The sequence below is a fragment of the Delphinapterus leucas genome, chromosome 9, assembly GCF_059928025.1.
Source record: "Delphinapterus leucas isolate spDelLeu-1000000601 "Yukka" chromosome 9, BTC_Dleu_Yukka2, whole genome shotgun sequence".
NCBI lineage: Eukaryota > Metazoa > Chordata > Mammalia > Artiodactyla > Monodontidae > Delphinapterus > Delphinapterus leucas.
This window is the reverse complement of record NC_143137.1, coordinates 28,504,507-28,519,830: the sequence shown is the minus strand read 5'-3', so window position 1 is coordinate 28,519,830 and position 15,324 is coordinate 28,504,507. Positions and strand designations below refer to the sequence as shown.

At 34.6% G+C, this 15,324-nt stretch overlaps 1 protein-coding gene across 2 annotated transcripts in view; it reads left to right on the top strand.

Annotated features, from left to right (window-relative positions):
- Positions 1-15,324, top strand: part of PTPRZ1 (protein tyrosine phosphatase receptor type Z1) — a 163,483-nt gene that overhangs the window by 43,569 nt on the left and 104,590 nt on the right. For both annotated transcript variants that reach the window (XM_022582351.2, XM_089917460.1), the window contains exon 2: positions 8,438-8,503. In XM_022582351.2, coding sequence (XP_022438059.2) covers positions 8,438-8,503 — 66 coding nt within the window. The remainder of the gene's footprint in view (positions 1-8,437; positions 8,504-15,324) is intronic.

The window sequence follows — 15,324 nt, the reverse complement described above, 5'->3', positions numbered from 1 at the left end:
TGACTATTTCTTTATGACTTATTTTTTCCTGCATAGAAAGGCCTTCCCCATCTTATAATAAATTAAATATTCATTTACATTTTTTAAATAGTTTTTGTATAACCTTTTTAAATCATTCTTTAATCCACTTGAAATGTATTTTGGTCTGATCTATGTGTGAAGTGTGATTTAACTTATTTTTCCAAAAAGCCAGTGTTCCCAATATGGGTTGAACTTTCATACTTTTCTTATCTGATATTTCTTTATCATGAATTAAACTTGTATCTATACTGAGTCCAATTTTAGTGCCATATGCTTTGCTCTATTGATCAGCCTGTCAGTTTATCTTTTAGTAACTGGTTAACCAAGCCCCCATTATTTCTCCCTTTTTCTTATCAATTACTATTTTCCCTTTATATTTCTAAATGAACTTTAGAATAATTTGTCAGTTAAAAATACCCCATTGAGACCCGAACTGTTTATTAATATGGAAACAGCTGATAATTTACCCAAATTCAATGTTCCCATTTAACGATGTAGTAGATCTCTTAATTTATTCACATTTTTTATATTAATAATAGTTCATCTCTTTATTTATGCAATTCTTGGTGTTTTATGCTTTTCATGGTAGATGTGAATGGAATCCCATTGTATTCTCCACTTGGCTGTTTTTCTTTTTTCTACTTGGCTATTTTAAGATGTCAATTGTCCAGAATTTCCCAACCAATCCTAATCCTAAGGCAACATGGCAGGCATTCTTGCTCTACACCTGATTTCAGTAAGAGCGCACGGGCATAAGACTTCACAACAGAACCGTTATTTAGATTGTTGAGTAATAACACATTATTATTGTACAGATAATAATATAAAAGTATATAATGGCATAATAATATAATAATACATAACACAAATATAATAGCATATTATATTTTGTAATTTGATGAATTCCATGCTTTCTTCCCAGTTTCATATGCTTTTCTTATACAGATTTGGTTCTTCTCCCGCTTTTAATATTATTTTTAGCTTCTTCTAATAGTTATTTTTACACATGTTATTTCTGTCTCTGCTCCCATTATCACTGTTCCATCAACAATTGAGCTTTTCTCTTAAGGCAGAATAAATTCACTGTTAGTTATGGAAACAAGGTAGCTATAATGTTTGTAGCACTGTACAATAACAATAAGTTTCTTCCATTTTAGTGTTTTCTTGGTGTTGTAGAAGAAGATTGACAGGGGATAAAAAGTGGCGGTTAATTTCCTACAGACTTTATTTTATACAGAAAGTTCAAAGTAGCTTAATTTCATCATTTATCCCAAGGAATAAAATTTCCAAAGCTAAATCAACTTTTTATTTTAATATCCAAAAAGTAGAAGAATGCTTCAGGTGAACTATTATGGTGCTATAAAACCATATTTATTACTTGGGAAGTGATTTATTATTATGTAGAAAAAGCAAGTCACCAAATAATGAAATAGTGTAATTCAATTAATGTAAAGTATAAAATTATTATATTGCATAGTATAACGCCTAGAAAAATATATATACATGCATGAAATTGTAAATACTAGTTTCTGTAGGAGATGGGATTATAGGTGATTTTTAAAATTATTTTGCTTATCTTTATTTTAATTTATCTGAAACAGGTATTATTACTTATGTGATAAAGATAAAATTATGAACGTGTTTTCAACAGTAAATACCTCAACTTTATAAATGTAGATAAATCACATTAGATTAAACGCATTTATCTAAGTGTAAGAAAATACTCTGGTGACTTTCCAAGACAAGCCTGTGAATATTTTGAGCTTTCATTGAATAGGTTTGGTAGACATATTGCCAAGGTAGAAACTCTCTCTGGGAAAGCATACACAGTCCTCAGTGTCTAAGGAACAATAAGACCTAATTGCTCACCTCCAAACTCTTCCCTAAGTCCTATGAGAAATATGTATTTCATTGGATGTCTGACAACCAAAACAAGCATATGGAAGAAATGGCTCCCTCTTCTTTACCTTATCCCTTATCCCTTATGTTCAATCTTTCCATCTCCTTTTACAGTTTTATCATTCGACTTTTTTTTAGTATAGTGCCTCAAGGATCTACTTTTTCATCTCTTTAACCTTATCATTAAATAAAGAGGTAACCTGTACTCTAATAACTCATTTTTCCAGACTTCCTATCTTTAACAGTATGAATTCATGTGCCCTCATATTTGGTGATAAGTTGCAATTTAAGTTTTGAAACTGTAAAAAGTACTTACATTTTTAAACCTCTGCAGAGAGGAGAAAACTAATGGTATTCTTTTCTTATAACCCTGGAAAGCAGTTGAAATTGGAAGACAAATGGTTTGGGGGAAAATAATATATGTGTGTTTTTTAAAGTTACATCTGAAGTGATTAACAGTAAGTACAGTGTTTGAACTATAAATTTATCCTAAACAAGCCTGTTATCTGAATTACCATAATTAACTAAATTATGTTTCACAAATGTCTTTGCATATATACTGGATACAAGTTTATATTCCAGATAGGTAAAGATGAGGTATGTGCTAACACAATTTGACAGCAAACACTGAATGACAGGAAAATGCACAGATAAAACCTGCCATGTATGATATTATGATATTATAGACTCTATACTATACTCATGGGCAGATTTCATTTTACTTGGAAAGTTTGCCTCAGTTGGCTAATCAAGGTTTTGGTTTAGATCACTTGGGTCATAAACTCAGCTTTCTTATCAAACAAAGATACTTACAATAGAGTATCTGAAGAAATAAAGGACTTTTGTAGCCAGATGATGTGTTCACAGGTGTTCATTAATCAAAAGCTGATTCTCTCCTTAAAGGAACTCATTTCTGATTTTATTTTCTTCTTCTCTGAGAGGGGACTGCTATTATTTTGTTTTAAGTAATTGATAGTTATGACTACAGTAACCATCAACCTTTTTTATCACTGCCACTTCAGCCTTATGCATGTCTGACTGTCAGATGATTTAGGGGATGGTTATAATCACTCTGATAATACTAGTCTGTTTCCAGGGTTTTCCACGTTCTTCTCTAAGTGGTCACCAGCCACTTAACCTTTCTTCTCCCACTCCCTGCCACCTCTTTCACTTCAATTAGAAATATTTGTTTGTTTGTGGGTTTATTTATTTACTATTTTTCTTTAAAATATACTCAGTATACAAAATGTATTCAACACTTTTTCAGTCAGCTCAGCAGATTATCTCTTTCGCGCTTTTAAAAGAAATCTAGATAAGAGGAGAGAATAGGATGAAAACAAAAAGTGAAGATTGATGTGACCCTTGTATCATGGAGAGCCATAACCAAGTCCCTAGTAAATCCCTAGTGACCTACACAGACCCTATAGGAGAGCCCAGCTGGCTTCCCAATTCTTTGGTTCCATGATTTGCCCAATGCCCTTCCTCTACCTGAGACATTTTAGACCCTCTCCCCAAGTCTTCCCTCAATCAAAGTCTATACTCAAAGGCTTTAAAGATTCATCTATAATTCTGTTCCTTCTTCTCTGCCTTTCCAGATTTCTTCCATCAACTGACTTCCTTTTCCCCTCCTCTGAAGTTCCTTAGTGATATTTTTAAAGGATGTGAAATATGCAAATATCATTTATCTTGGAAAAGTCTACTTTGAGAAATCTAGTTTTAGGATCCCAGTCTTCAAATTTATAACTGTGGCTATTTTCTACCTGAAGTTACTTTTTCTGAGGACCACTCTATTTCTTCTCTGTCATATATTTGGCCTCTTAATAGCATTAAAATATGTGTGTGTGTGTGTGTGTGTGGTGTGTGTGTGTGTGTATTTTGTCAGAGCACTGCCGCTAGATTATATGGTAGAATACAGGTGATGAATTGTTGATCAACATAAAGCAGAGACTTTCTTTAGGCATTTAGGGCAAAATCAGAGGCATTTGTATAATTCAAAATATTTATAATGATATTTTTAGTAGAAAATGAGCAACATGATTTTTTTTTTTTGGTTTAAAAGCATGAGCAAAAAAATGCTAAATTTATCTACATCATCCATGTGGTGGTTATCAGAACTTTGGTTTCCATTTGAGTGTAAAGAAAAATAAAGGAATATGTGGCATATACATGTTTGCAAATAAGTAGGTGCTCAAGGTAAGTACAGGATGGAATAGATTGAAACAGAGACATTTAAGGTTACCTAAAATAGTATAAACCAAATTTATCTCAACTTTGGTAAACACTTCATGAAGAATAATTTTTCAGGACAAATTTTAGAGTTACCTTTTAAAAAGTATACTGATGTATATGTTCTTATTGTGTATCATGTGTACAATTCATTCCTGAAATTTATTTTAGTTTTATCCCTACAAAACACTCACACCGAAGCAGACCTGGAAAATACTTTTGAACAGAGAGAAACAAAATATAAAAACTAAAGAAACTAAAATCCACAGAAACAAAAAAATTCTATATTTCATTATTCTAATTGATTTTAAAATGTGTAAGCACTTTGATAGATTCTACTTTATATAGGATTTACTGGTTCTCAAAGTATATAATGCAACAAAAAAAGTGAACCTAGATTCTTTTTTTCTTGTTCATTGGAGCTATCACATCTCATCTATCAGATCTCTAAGTAGAATTTTAAAAGTGGGGTACTCTCTCACGCCCAAGGACTATGTAATTAGCATATGAATGTGTAACGGATTATTTGAAGTAATAATTAAGGGAACAATACAAAAAGGAACTGAAGAGAGCTACCAACACCTGGGAATCTTGTATTGAAAAAAGCTTTCTTAACGTAAGTAATTAGAAACCAAGGACAAATGCTGATTGTGTAGCCATAAAGCCCTACAAGGAGAGCTAAACCTGCTGATTCTTTGCTGTCATCCTTTAGCCTGAATCAGTAAAACAAGAGCTTAGTGTTTTATCTGTTTCAACAGAATACTTGTTCAACCTAGGTTTTGTGTGGTATTTGATCTTCTGAAATCATCAAAATGCACTTATATGACAAAAATGTCTTTACATTTTAAAAATATTTATATTCAAAACATAAAAGATGACAAAAAATCTTTTCCCTGTGGTCAGTGCAAAGTTCCAGAGGAAAATTCCAACTGATGGCCAGGTCAGATTAGGTATACAGTCAATTCTCTATAATTTTTTTTTTTTTTGATGTGGACCAGCAAAATCTGTGTTGAATTTGTTACACTATTGCTTCCATTTTTCTTATGTTCTGGTTTTTTGGCCCCATGGCATGTGGGATCTTAGCTCCCCGACCAGAGATTGAACCCTCACCCCCTGCATTGGGAGGCGAAATCTAAACCACAGACCCCAGGGAAGTCCCAATTCTCTATAATTTATTTGTCTAAGTAATTCCTGCTGATGAAGTTCAACCCCAGTGTAGTGTTTTATTTTATTTTGTTTCTCTTGAAGAGGTTCCTACTCAGGCAGAGCATTTGAGTAACCAACAGCTCAGGATTGTTAGGAAGCCTTGATATCGTGGAAGACTTAGTGAGTACGAGGCAGAAGCCATGGATTATTGTTTCCGTTTTTGTCACTTTCTGCCTGTACAAACCACTTACATTTCCTTGGGAAAAATTACCTTATCTCTAAAATGATTTTTCTGTAGTCTGTTAAAGTCTGGATCAAATGACCTTTGAGGCCATAACTGTATATATTCCTTGATCATGAAAAAACACTTGTCCCCAGAATTTAACCTTAAATGACTACCATTTTATGGTACAACTCTATTTAAAAAATAAATTATGAACCTAATGATTATTTTTTAAGTAGAAAAGTAAATATATGCATGAATATTCAAAGCAACATTATTCATGATAGCCCCAAAGAGGATACAACCCAAGTATCCTCCGTTGATGAATGGATAAAAGAAATGTGGCATAGCCAACGTCAAAACAAAAATTACAGCGTACAGAATTAAACAGGCAAGGAAAACTTTCTTCAAGGCTGTTGCAGTAGCGGAGAGAAGGCAGAATCAAGTCTGAGCTCAACTCTGATGAGGCAGAGAGGGTAAGGTTTTTTACGAGCTAGGTTAAGCCCCAGTGTAAAAGTAATGCAGGACATGAGAGGAAGTCATAGGCCATCTGCATTTGCTAATTGTCTCTATTCAAAGGAAAAATAAGCTCATATCATTATGACAGGAGGTAGTTTTTGCAACTTGGAGCAAGACACCTAGCTGGAAGTTAGGTTCCTACCCTCCCACAGAAAATGGGAGATAAGGGTGCTTATTTCCTTCAATGGTTACATTTCAGAGACAATTCCCATATTCTTGAGAAGTACAGTCCTAGTTGTAAAATTGGCATGTGGCTAATAAAAAAGATTTACATCTTAAAGGAATAGAGAGAAAATTTATAAGTTTTCTAAACTTAATGCCGGAAGAAAAGGGAGGTCAAGAGCCTAGAGCTAGGAAGTAGCCTGTCTAAAGTTTAGTCAAGCTGAGGGGAACTTTAAGGCCATCTTGGTCACAGTACAATAGAGTACTATTAGACAATAAAAAGGAATGAAGTACTGATATATCCTACAACATGGATAAACCTTGGAAATGTTAATTATGCAAAGGTAAAGAAGCCAGTCACAAAAGGCCATGTATTGTGTGATTCTGTTTTTTAGAAATATCTAGGATATCCAAATCTATAGAGATAAAGTAGCTTAGTGAAGGTAGAAATGGGGTAGGGGGTGGCAGCTGAAGGGTATGGGGTTTCTTTCTGGGATAATGAAGATGTTCTAAAATTGTTTGTAGTGATGATTGCACAGCTCTGTGAATATACTAAATGCCATTAAATTTCATGGGTGAATTGTAAGATGTGTAAATCACATTTCAGTAAAGCTGTTATAAAAACAAATTATTTGTTGAAATGTGCTCCGCAGCCAGTAGAATATTTACCTATATTTATGGGTAATGACATTTTTAAAACAATTTTTTTTTGTTTTCTCCAAGCTAGGTTTTGGTTTTGAATAATCTGTGGATTCAGAATGTGTATTTCTGGAAGCTGGCCTGCTTTTAAGTTTTTATAAAATATTTTAGTATGTATTACCGTGTTCTAATCAGATTGTATATGACATGGGAGAGAAAAATAATTTCTGAAATGTCCTTGAGATATTTGCCTCCTTGAAATTGGGAGCTGTCAATAAAGAAAGAAACACCTGTGTAGAGAGAATAAGAGGACGTAGAGTCTGTCTTCCCAGCTGATGAGAAAGATCTATCTATCTATTTATATAATATGTATATATGTATATGGTATGGTATGGTATAAATAAATCCTCACATTCAAATGAAAGCTATATTGACAGAACCCCAGTTTATGAATAAGTAATGTTCCACACATTCATTTGTAAATGAGCTATTTGTAGCCTTTTCTTCTCTTTCTTTTTTCTTTTTTTTTTTGGCCACATCGTGTAGCTTGCAGGATCTCAGTTCCCAAGCAGGGACTGAACTCGGGCCACAGCAGTGAAAGCCAGGAATTCTAACCACGAGGCCACCAGGGAACTCCTGTAGCCTTTTCTACAGAAATAGTTTTGTCAACACTGATCAGGTTCCAAACCTAGTTCACGAAGATTTATTTTGCCCACAATGTAGCTGAAATGGAGTACTAGGGTTAACACAGGCTGGGATAAAGGGAGCAATAGCACAATGGCACAGGAAGGAGGAGGATGAATCATAACGTCCCTGTTTCTTGGGTACAGGAATGACTCCAGGCAAAATTTTGAATTGTGTGGAGTGAGACTTTGACTTCCATCCATTTTCTTTTCTGTACCCCTTGTCCCATGTTCAAGATGTAGAGTCTCTATCTCTAGGTCATGAAGCATCCATTACTTTTATGGTACTCCAAGCTTCCCACTGTATTACCTCATCAGCCATCTCTGTTCCTCCAAGACACAAATTCACCTACACCGTCTAACACAACCTTTCTCCCAGCCAACATACACACACACATTTAAATTTCCATTTCTTCAAGGCAGTTAATTTTGTTTTGCCTTGTAGGGAAGTAAATTTTGAAAACGTGGTAACCTCTGGATCTCCTAGAAGCATTTACAGATAAAACTTGGGTTGTAACCTTAAAAGTATCTCTAATCTATAGGATTTCAAGTATTCAACTTAGGAAATGGTAAGAAAAGTCTGAAGATAGGACAAGCTGTCCTTTCTGACCCCAGTCTCACTTTGGGATGAAACCCTCTAGGTTGCTCCTGCTTTTCACAGAATATTTTCTTTCTCTCTGTCTGAACTTTAGCAGTTTTTAACTGTGCCCTGCTAAAACTCACACTAATTACCAGAGCATGGACAGTGGAGTCTATAATGGTGGCAGTTGGAATTGGGAGGAGACTTTGGGAAGGTGACATAGAAAAGAGTAATCAAGGACCATTTATGGTATGAATGATGCTTTGGGCATCTTATATTTTTTTAAATTTGCCCACATATTTTTCTATGCATTGATCAATTGGTTTTTCTTGGTTGTAGATTGGGCTTATGGATACTACAGACAACAGAGAAAACTTGTTGAAGAGATTGGCTGGTCCTATACAGGTAAATATATTAGAATATAATGAAATTCAATGGAAATTTCTATTGTTTTTGTATCTGTTTTTATATATAAAAGAAAACTTTGTAGCTCCACACATCATTTTAACTTAGCTACATGGGTATGCAATTAATCACTAAAAACATATCATATGCAAAATGATTTCTAGTGATTTTCCATTAGCAAGTTGGTAGTGTAGAGTATATTGATCTCAGACAGAGCTAGATTTGAATCTCAGATCCACACTAGCTATGTCTCCTTGGGAAAAATGCATAACCTAATTGAGGTTCAGTTTTTTCATCTGTGAAATGGAGGATTTTTCTGAGCATTAAATGAGGTAAATGGAGTTGGCACAGAGCCTTCTTGTAAATAGAAGATTCTCAATAAATGTTAGCTGCTATTTTTGTTATGATCACAGTTGTTGTTATGATCAATGTTAACAAATATTGAGGGGAATCTTGCTTTCAAAAGGGGTTTCCTTCTGAATTACTGTGCTGAGTTAATTGGAATCAGGGTCTAACGTGATTTTGTATGATTACCAGACGTGGCTTTGAGCGTCACGTGCAGCTGAAGTTGGCTTAAAATAGTTACATCCAGAAATCCTGATCAGAAACCTTAGGAAAGAAGAGAAGCTCTAGGCTTGATCAGATGAGCCTGGATGGAACCTAGAGGGAACATGACATGCCTCCTGACCATCTGAGATAAAGCTGAGTAGTAGAGCTGGGTACTCATTAGAAATAAGATTGGGTTGATAAGTCAGGATCAAATTAAAAGGGCTTCAACAAGAGCCTAGCCAATTTGGACTTTATTTTATAGATGAAGGGCAGAAGCATGATGAATTTTGTAGCAAGGCATGCATTTTCTTTCTTTTTTTATTCTTACTTTAAAAGTAGAACTTAAAAAAAAAAATTCAAACACAAAGAAGAACATAAAAATCATTTTTTACTCCCACCAGGCACATCCACTAGAAAATTTGGTATATTCTTTTCAGGCCAGTTTTTATTATATTATGTTTATATATTTTTTATATAGAGTTTTACATCCAATTTATTCTGGAAATCAGTTTTGAGCAGTGACAATTCCTGTTGATCCTGGTAATTAATAGTCCATTGGATAAATGTTTCATTTTTAATCATCCAGTTCAAGCTATTCACTGTTTAAAGAAATGGTGGCAAATAGATGAATAGATATGTCTATATTTTCATCATTTTTTATTAGGGAATCCTTGATATGCCATTATTGAGTAGAAGAAAATAAATGCTTTCAAAATTCTTGATACACATGACCTAATTGCTTTCTAGAGAGCATATATATGCTTACATATAGTATAAGTAAGTGACTACCCCACTGAATAAACCAGGATTTAATGACTGTCATTTTGAAAACCTTCACCAATTTGACATGTTTAAAAAATGACATTTTGTTTTAATTTGTTCTGTTTGATTACTGTTGAAGTCAGTATTTTAATTTTCATTAGTCATTTGTATCACCTTTTCTATGAAATAAGTTAAATTAGAACATGGAAAATAATCAAGATATCCATCAAAGCAGGAAAAATTGAACAAATTAAGGCATATCTAGCCTGTGGATTACTGTGCAGATGGGCATGTGGTTGTTCTGTATGATATTGTATAGAAAGACTTGCTCTTAATTTACCCATTTATAATTATGACCTATATATCTAACGAATTCTGCCTTATTATTTTTAATTTTTTTAATCTTGAGAAATATATAAAAACAAAGATTCTCCATAATTCTAGGCCATTTTTAATTATTTAAAGTAATTATTCTTTTTTAAAAATTTTGTTTATGTTTTGCTCTTATGTACTTAATGTAATGAACATCCTCAAATTCTATTTACTTGAGCAATTGTTTTTCAGAAAAAATGGACTTTAACAAAAAGAGAGTTGTTGGATCAAAGTGCCTACTGTTTTTAATATTAATATATATGGTCAAATAAATATGGTCAAATTTTAGAAAATTGTGTTAATTTATCCATTTCCCCACATTTTTACTCACACTAATTTAAAAACTCTGATCAACTTGTTTGACAAAAAGTAAAATGCCATTTTTAATTTGCTTTTATCTAATTACTTAATTTCTTAAGTCACCCCAAATAACAGGGTTTAGGTTAGGATTTTGGGAGGACATATGGTAAATAAATACTACCTGAAGTAATGGTTAAGTGAATAAGAAGGGTACACCTGAGTAAGTACTATAATAAAATGAACAATCCATTTATTTACCCTAAACAATTTCACTTTTGTTTTCAGTAGAAGTGTGTGTTACATTCTACTTGAATAAATTTGTGTCTTAGTTTCTCTGGATTTAATTCCAGGTTCTGGACCAATTTTTCTCTATTATATACATAACTCATACAACCTAAAGATTTTAAACTAAGTTATTTTGAGTAAAAGGTATCTTTTAAGTATCTTTAAATTATATTTAAGGTTTTTTTTTAAGTATTTAAGGATTTTTTTTTTTTTTTTTTTGCGTACGCGGGCCTCTCACTGCTGTGGCCTCTCCCGTTGCGGAGCACAGGCTCCGGACGCGCAGGCTCGGCGGCCATGGCTCACGGGCCCAGCCGCTCCGCGGCATGTGGGATCCTCCCGGACCGGGGCACGAACCCGCGTCCCCTGCATCGGCAGGCGGACTCTCAACCACTGCGCCACCAGGGAAGCCCCGTATTTAAGGATTTAAACATAAGAGAAAAAATACTTTCCTTTAGTCTGACCTTATTAAAATAATACTAGAGCTATAAATAATATTAACAATAAAACAACCCTTAAACAAGAACAAAAATATAATATATAACTGTTGTAGAAAACTTGATACATAAATATGTTCATAGAATAAAAATCAGCTGGTTAGTTTTGTTAACATCTACCTTCCTAGTTTGAGGTGGAACTAAAAGCAGGTTTACTTTAACTGATGAACTTTTAAACAGAGAACTCATATATTTACAAATGAAAAACAAGCTTTAATGCATCCTTCATTCTCCCTAAACCTAGAATCAGAAAATGGAGGACCTGTAGCCTAGGGAGAGAGAGGGTTACAGTTCTCATCACCCCAAGCAAGGGCAGGTGTATGAGGGGTAATGCCACCTGTTTCCAGCAGCCTGAGGTCCTTGATGTTCCTGAAGGTGCCTCCTCAGGGCAGGAGAAGACAATAAGATGGCAGTTTTACCAGTAGCTTCTTGCAAATACCACCATGCATATATTGCTATCTTAGGAGGCAGCCACAGAGCTCTTCCTTTTAATGGGCTAATTGCATCTAGACGTGGCACCTGAAGAGTGGCCAGGCTTTCATGGATGGATCTATGCACAAACAATGCACAGTTCTTTGCTTTATAATCCAGTTGCATCATCCTGTTCATAACTTAAGGCCTATTGGCTTTAGCTCCTTTAAGAGACAGTCTGGTGATCAAAGGGATAGATTCATTAAAAAGTGTCATTTGCTATGGGAGGAGGGGTGGTAGGTCTCAAAAGGGAATGTTCCAGAGTTGAGGTGAGGGTGGAAGCTTACCAGAAGATCCTAGGAAGAGATTAGAAAGAGTTTCAGCTGAGGACATTTTATAGCTTAGCTCAAGCTGAGTGTGGATTGATTATTTTGTCTGAATTCCTAGAGCATCAAAAAGAAAACAAACTAAAGCCTTTATCTAAATAAACATATCTCTCCCAAGCAAATCACACCAAAGCCAAGCATTTTAAATGTGGATTATTCACTGTGAAGTCTATTATCTCTTTTTAATTTTAGTATAAATGTAGATAAAGGTTGGTAGCCTTTTCAATTTCTATGATTATTATTCCACCTGGAAAATGAAAAGCTATATGTGCTAACTGTGTAAAATTTCAGTATAAATTAATTTTAATATTCTCAAATTTAAGTAATTGATGAATGGCTGAAGTAAATTGGTTTTGACCACACATAGGCCTAGTTTTGTTCACAGCAGCTTATCTTGTTGAGCTACTTGTCAGATTAGCTGCAATCTCAGAAGAAAAGACCTACCCTTGAATGTTTGTATATATAGAATTCTATTCATAAAAATTACTAAGAACATCGTAACATCTGTCTGTAAGAGAGCTGACTGCTTTACCATAAGCCATTTAAAAATATCATATGGCACATCAAACATGATTTAAATGGAATCATTTAAGCTAAGGTTGTTTAAGAAAGATTACACAATTGTAATATGTGAAGAAACAATAAAAATCCCTGCTGGCTACCAAATGGTTGGAGAAATAGAGGGTGGAACGGGAGGAGAAAGTATTACTCTTTCGGCTGTGTTATTTTAACATAGGTCATAAACAACTTTTCTATTCAGGATATATTCTATAATTATGTTGAAAAATGGCAGGGTTGGTAAATACAGTCACCAGTCCCATTTTTAAAGTTATTACAAGAAGGTGAGCAAAGTTCGTTTGTCACTCTGCAATGAAAGAATGAATTGTAAATATGGGAATGTCAGCACTAAAATCCAGTTCTTTCCTTAGTAACTTCATTTCATGTAAGGGTTTCATAAAGGTTTCTTCTGAAGGTTTCACATAAGGTTTCTTTCTGTTAACCTTAAATTTTCTATAACAATGCCTGAACAAAGACAATTCAATGGAAAAAAAAAACAAAACTAAGTCATTTGGTCTTTTTTTTTAATATCATGAACACATAGCCCATAATGATCACTTGAGATTAAGATCTTCCTTCTGTTTGAGTTGTTAGACCTTTTCACCTTCAAGCAATGATAAGATCATCAGAAATGAATGGACTTTCACTGCTCTGTTCTTAGAAGTAGTCACTATTGAAATGTAGTCTTTATTTCCTGAAAATGAAAAAAAATTATTCTGTTGGTTCTTTTTCACCATACCTTAAGACAACTTGAAATTGAAAATTTTGTATTGATATATTCTCAAGTGTTCTTAAACCCAGATACCTTTAAAGTTTTAGTTAAAGGGTTGCATTGGGTACAAGTTAGAAAGGCCACACAGGAGTCACAATTAGACACTTGACTGAATACCTTGGAAGGAGAAAGTCTCTGAACGCTGAATTGATTTCTGCTTCCTTAAATAGAGTATCCTGTCTAAACAGTATTTCCAACACATATATAGACTAGAAGATGCTACTTGTGGAAAACAAAAGAACCATAATATAAGGTTGTGTATTGTCTTGTTTGATGTTTGGCATTTATTTTTGGACCATAGTTAGGTTTAGTAATTTTTCTTCTCTAACCTAGGAGAAAATAGGCCAAAGGTAACTCAGAAAGAAAATTTGAAGCTACCTTGAATAATGACTGATTTCTGGCTCCTAACGGGCCCAGCCGCTCTGCGGCATGTGGGATCCTCCCGGACCAGGACACGAACCCGTGTCCCCTGCATCGGCAGGCGGACTCCCAACCACTGTGCCACCAGGGAAGCCCCAGCCCTCTCTTTACATCTAGAATCTGAAAACATTTTTAACATATTATGTTTTCCTCTGAATCATCACTCCTTATCTAAAACAGACTGTTCATTTCTCATTTCCAACTTAAGAGTGAAAAGGCAAGTTCTAGAACTCCATGTATAGAATTACCTCATTTTTGTAAAATATTATATGTTTATATGGGCATAGAAGAGAGGCCTGGAAAGATACACACAACCCTGTTGGCAGTGGTTACCCTTGAAGAACGGGACTATGGAGGGCCATAGGAGGCAGGAGACTATCACATCTTCTTGTATGCGATTCGTATTTCGCTAATTGTTTAAACACATATATTGAAACAAAAGGTTTTCAACTTGCTTCTCTTAGTTTTAGCTAAGAAGGGCAAGGTAGTTGGATAAGGACCACAGCTTTGCATTTTCACCTGTAGGGTCCCTGCTAAGCTGCAGTGAGAGGATGCCACAGACATCTAATCAGAGCACGAGGACATGTAGAGTCAGGCTGTCTGGTCATCACTAACGTTCAGACTGACCAGGCTGTTTAACTGCTCTGTATTTCAGTTTTCTTTCAGTAAATAGTTTTTAACAATGCCCTACCTGATTGGGCATGAATCAAATCAGTGTTTCACATTGTTGTAGGAAATCTCTTTGAGCAGTTACGCTACAAATCCAAGTGATTATTATGGCAGTGTCTTAACTTGAGCCCAAACAGATTAAACAAGTCAGGGTGTATCTGATAATCTCACAAGAGGATTAGAGGGGGTTGTTTAAATGCATATTATAGACAGGTATTTCCTATCATTGTACATTTTTAAAAGTTTAGCTAAGATGTATGACTGAGCAAACTTTCCCTATGCTAAATGTGATGAGTAGAGCATGCCTCATTGTAAAGGCTGAATAGGTTCAGTTAAATAATCTAAAACTTAGAATTTATTTCTCTGCAACTATCACTTTAGTATAGAACTGAAAAAATAAAGGTGTGGCTACAGATTAGCATTACAATTAAATAATCATTGCTGAATGTATCTAAGAGTAAAACAATAAGTCAGTAGTATTCTCCCGTGAGTAGAGTTGAAATTGCACACATTCTCTAGCTCAGCCTCATAACCACCCCTGCTGACTATACTTGGTAGTCTTGAATGGATTGGACAAGTCCCTCAGCAGCTCAAGATGAGAACATCTGGCTGTTTCTCCTTCTGTCTGTGCTCAAATGTCTGGGCTTAGTGGCTGGATGTACTGTTCTCCCTCCCTTTTCTGGACCTCCTTTATCTCACTTTCTGTGTTTACCCTGAAGTGCCCTGGTTCATAAAATTCATCTTTCAGCAAAAACAAACAAACAAAATACACCGAGAGAGAGAATATTACATGATAAATTTAAAAAAATCTAAGATCAGACCACAGTTTATGTAATCACACAA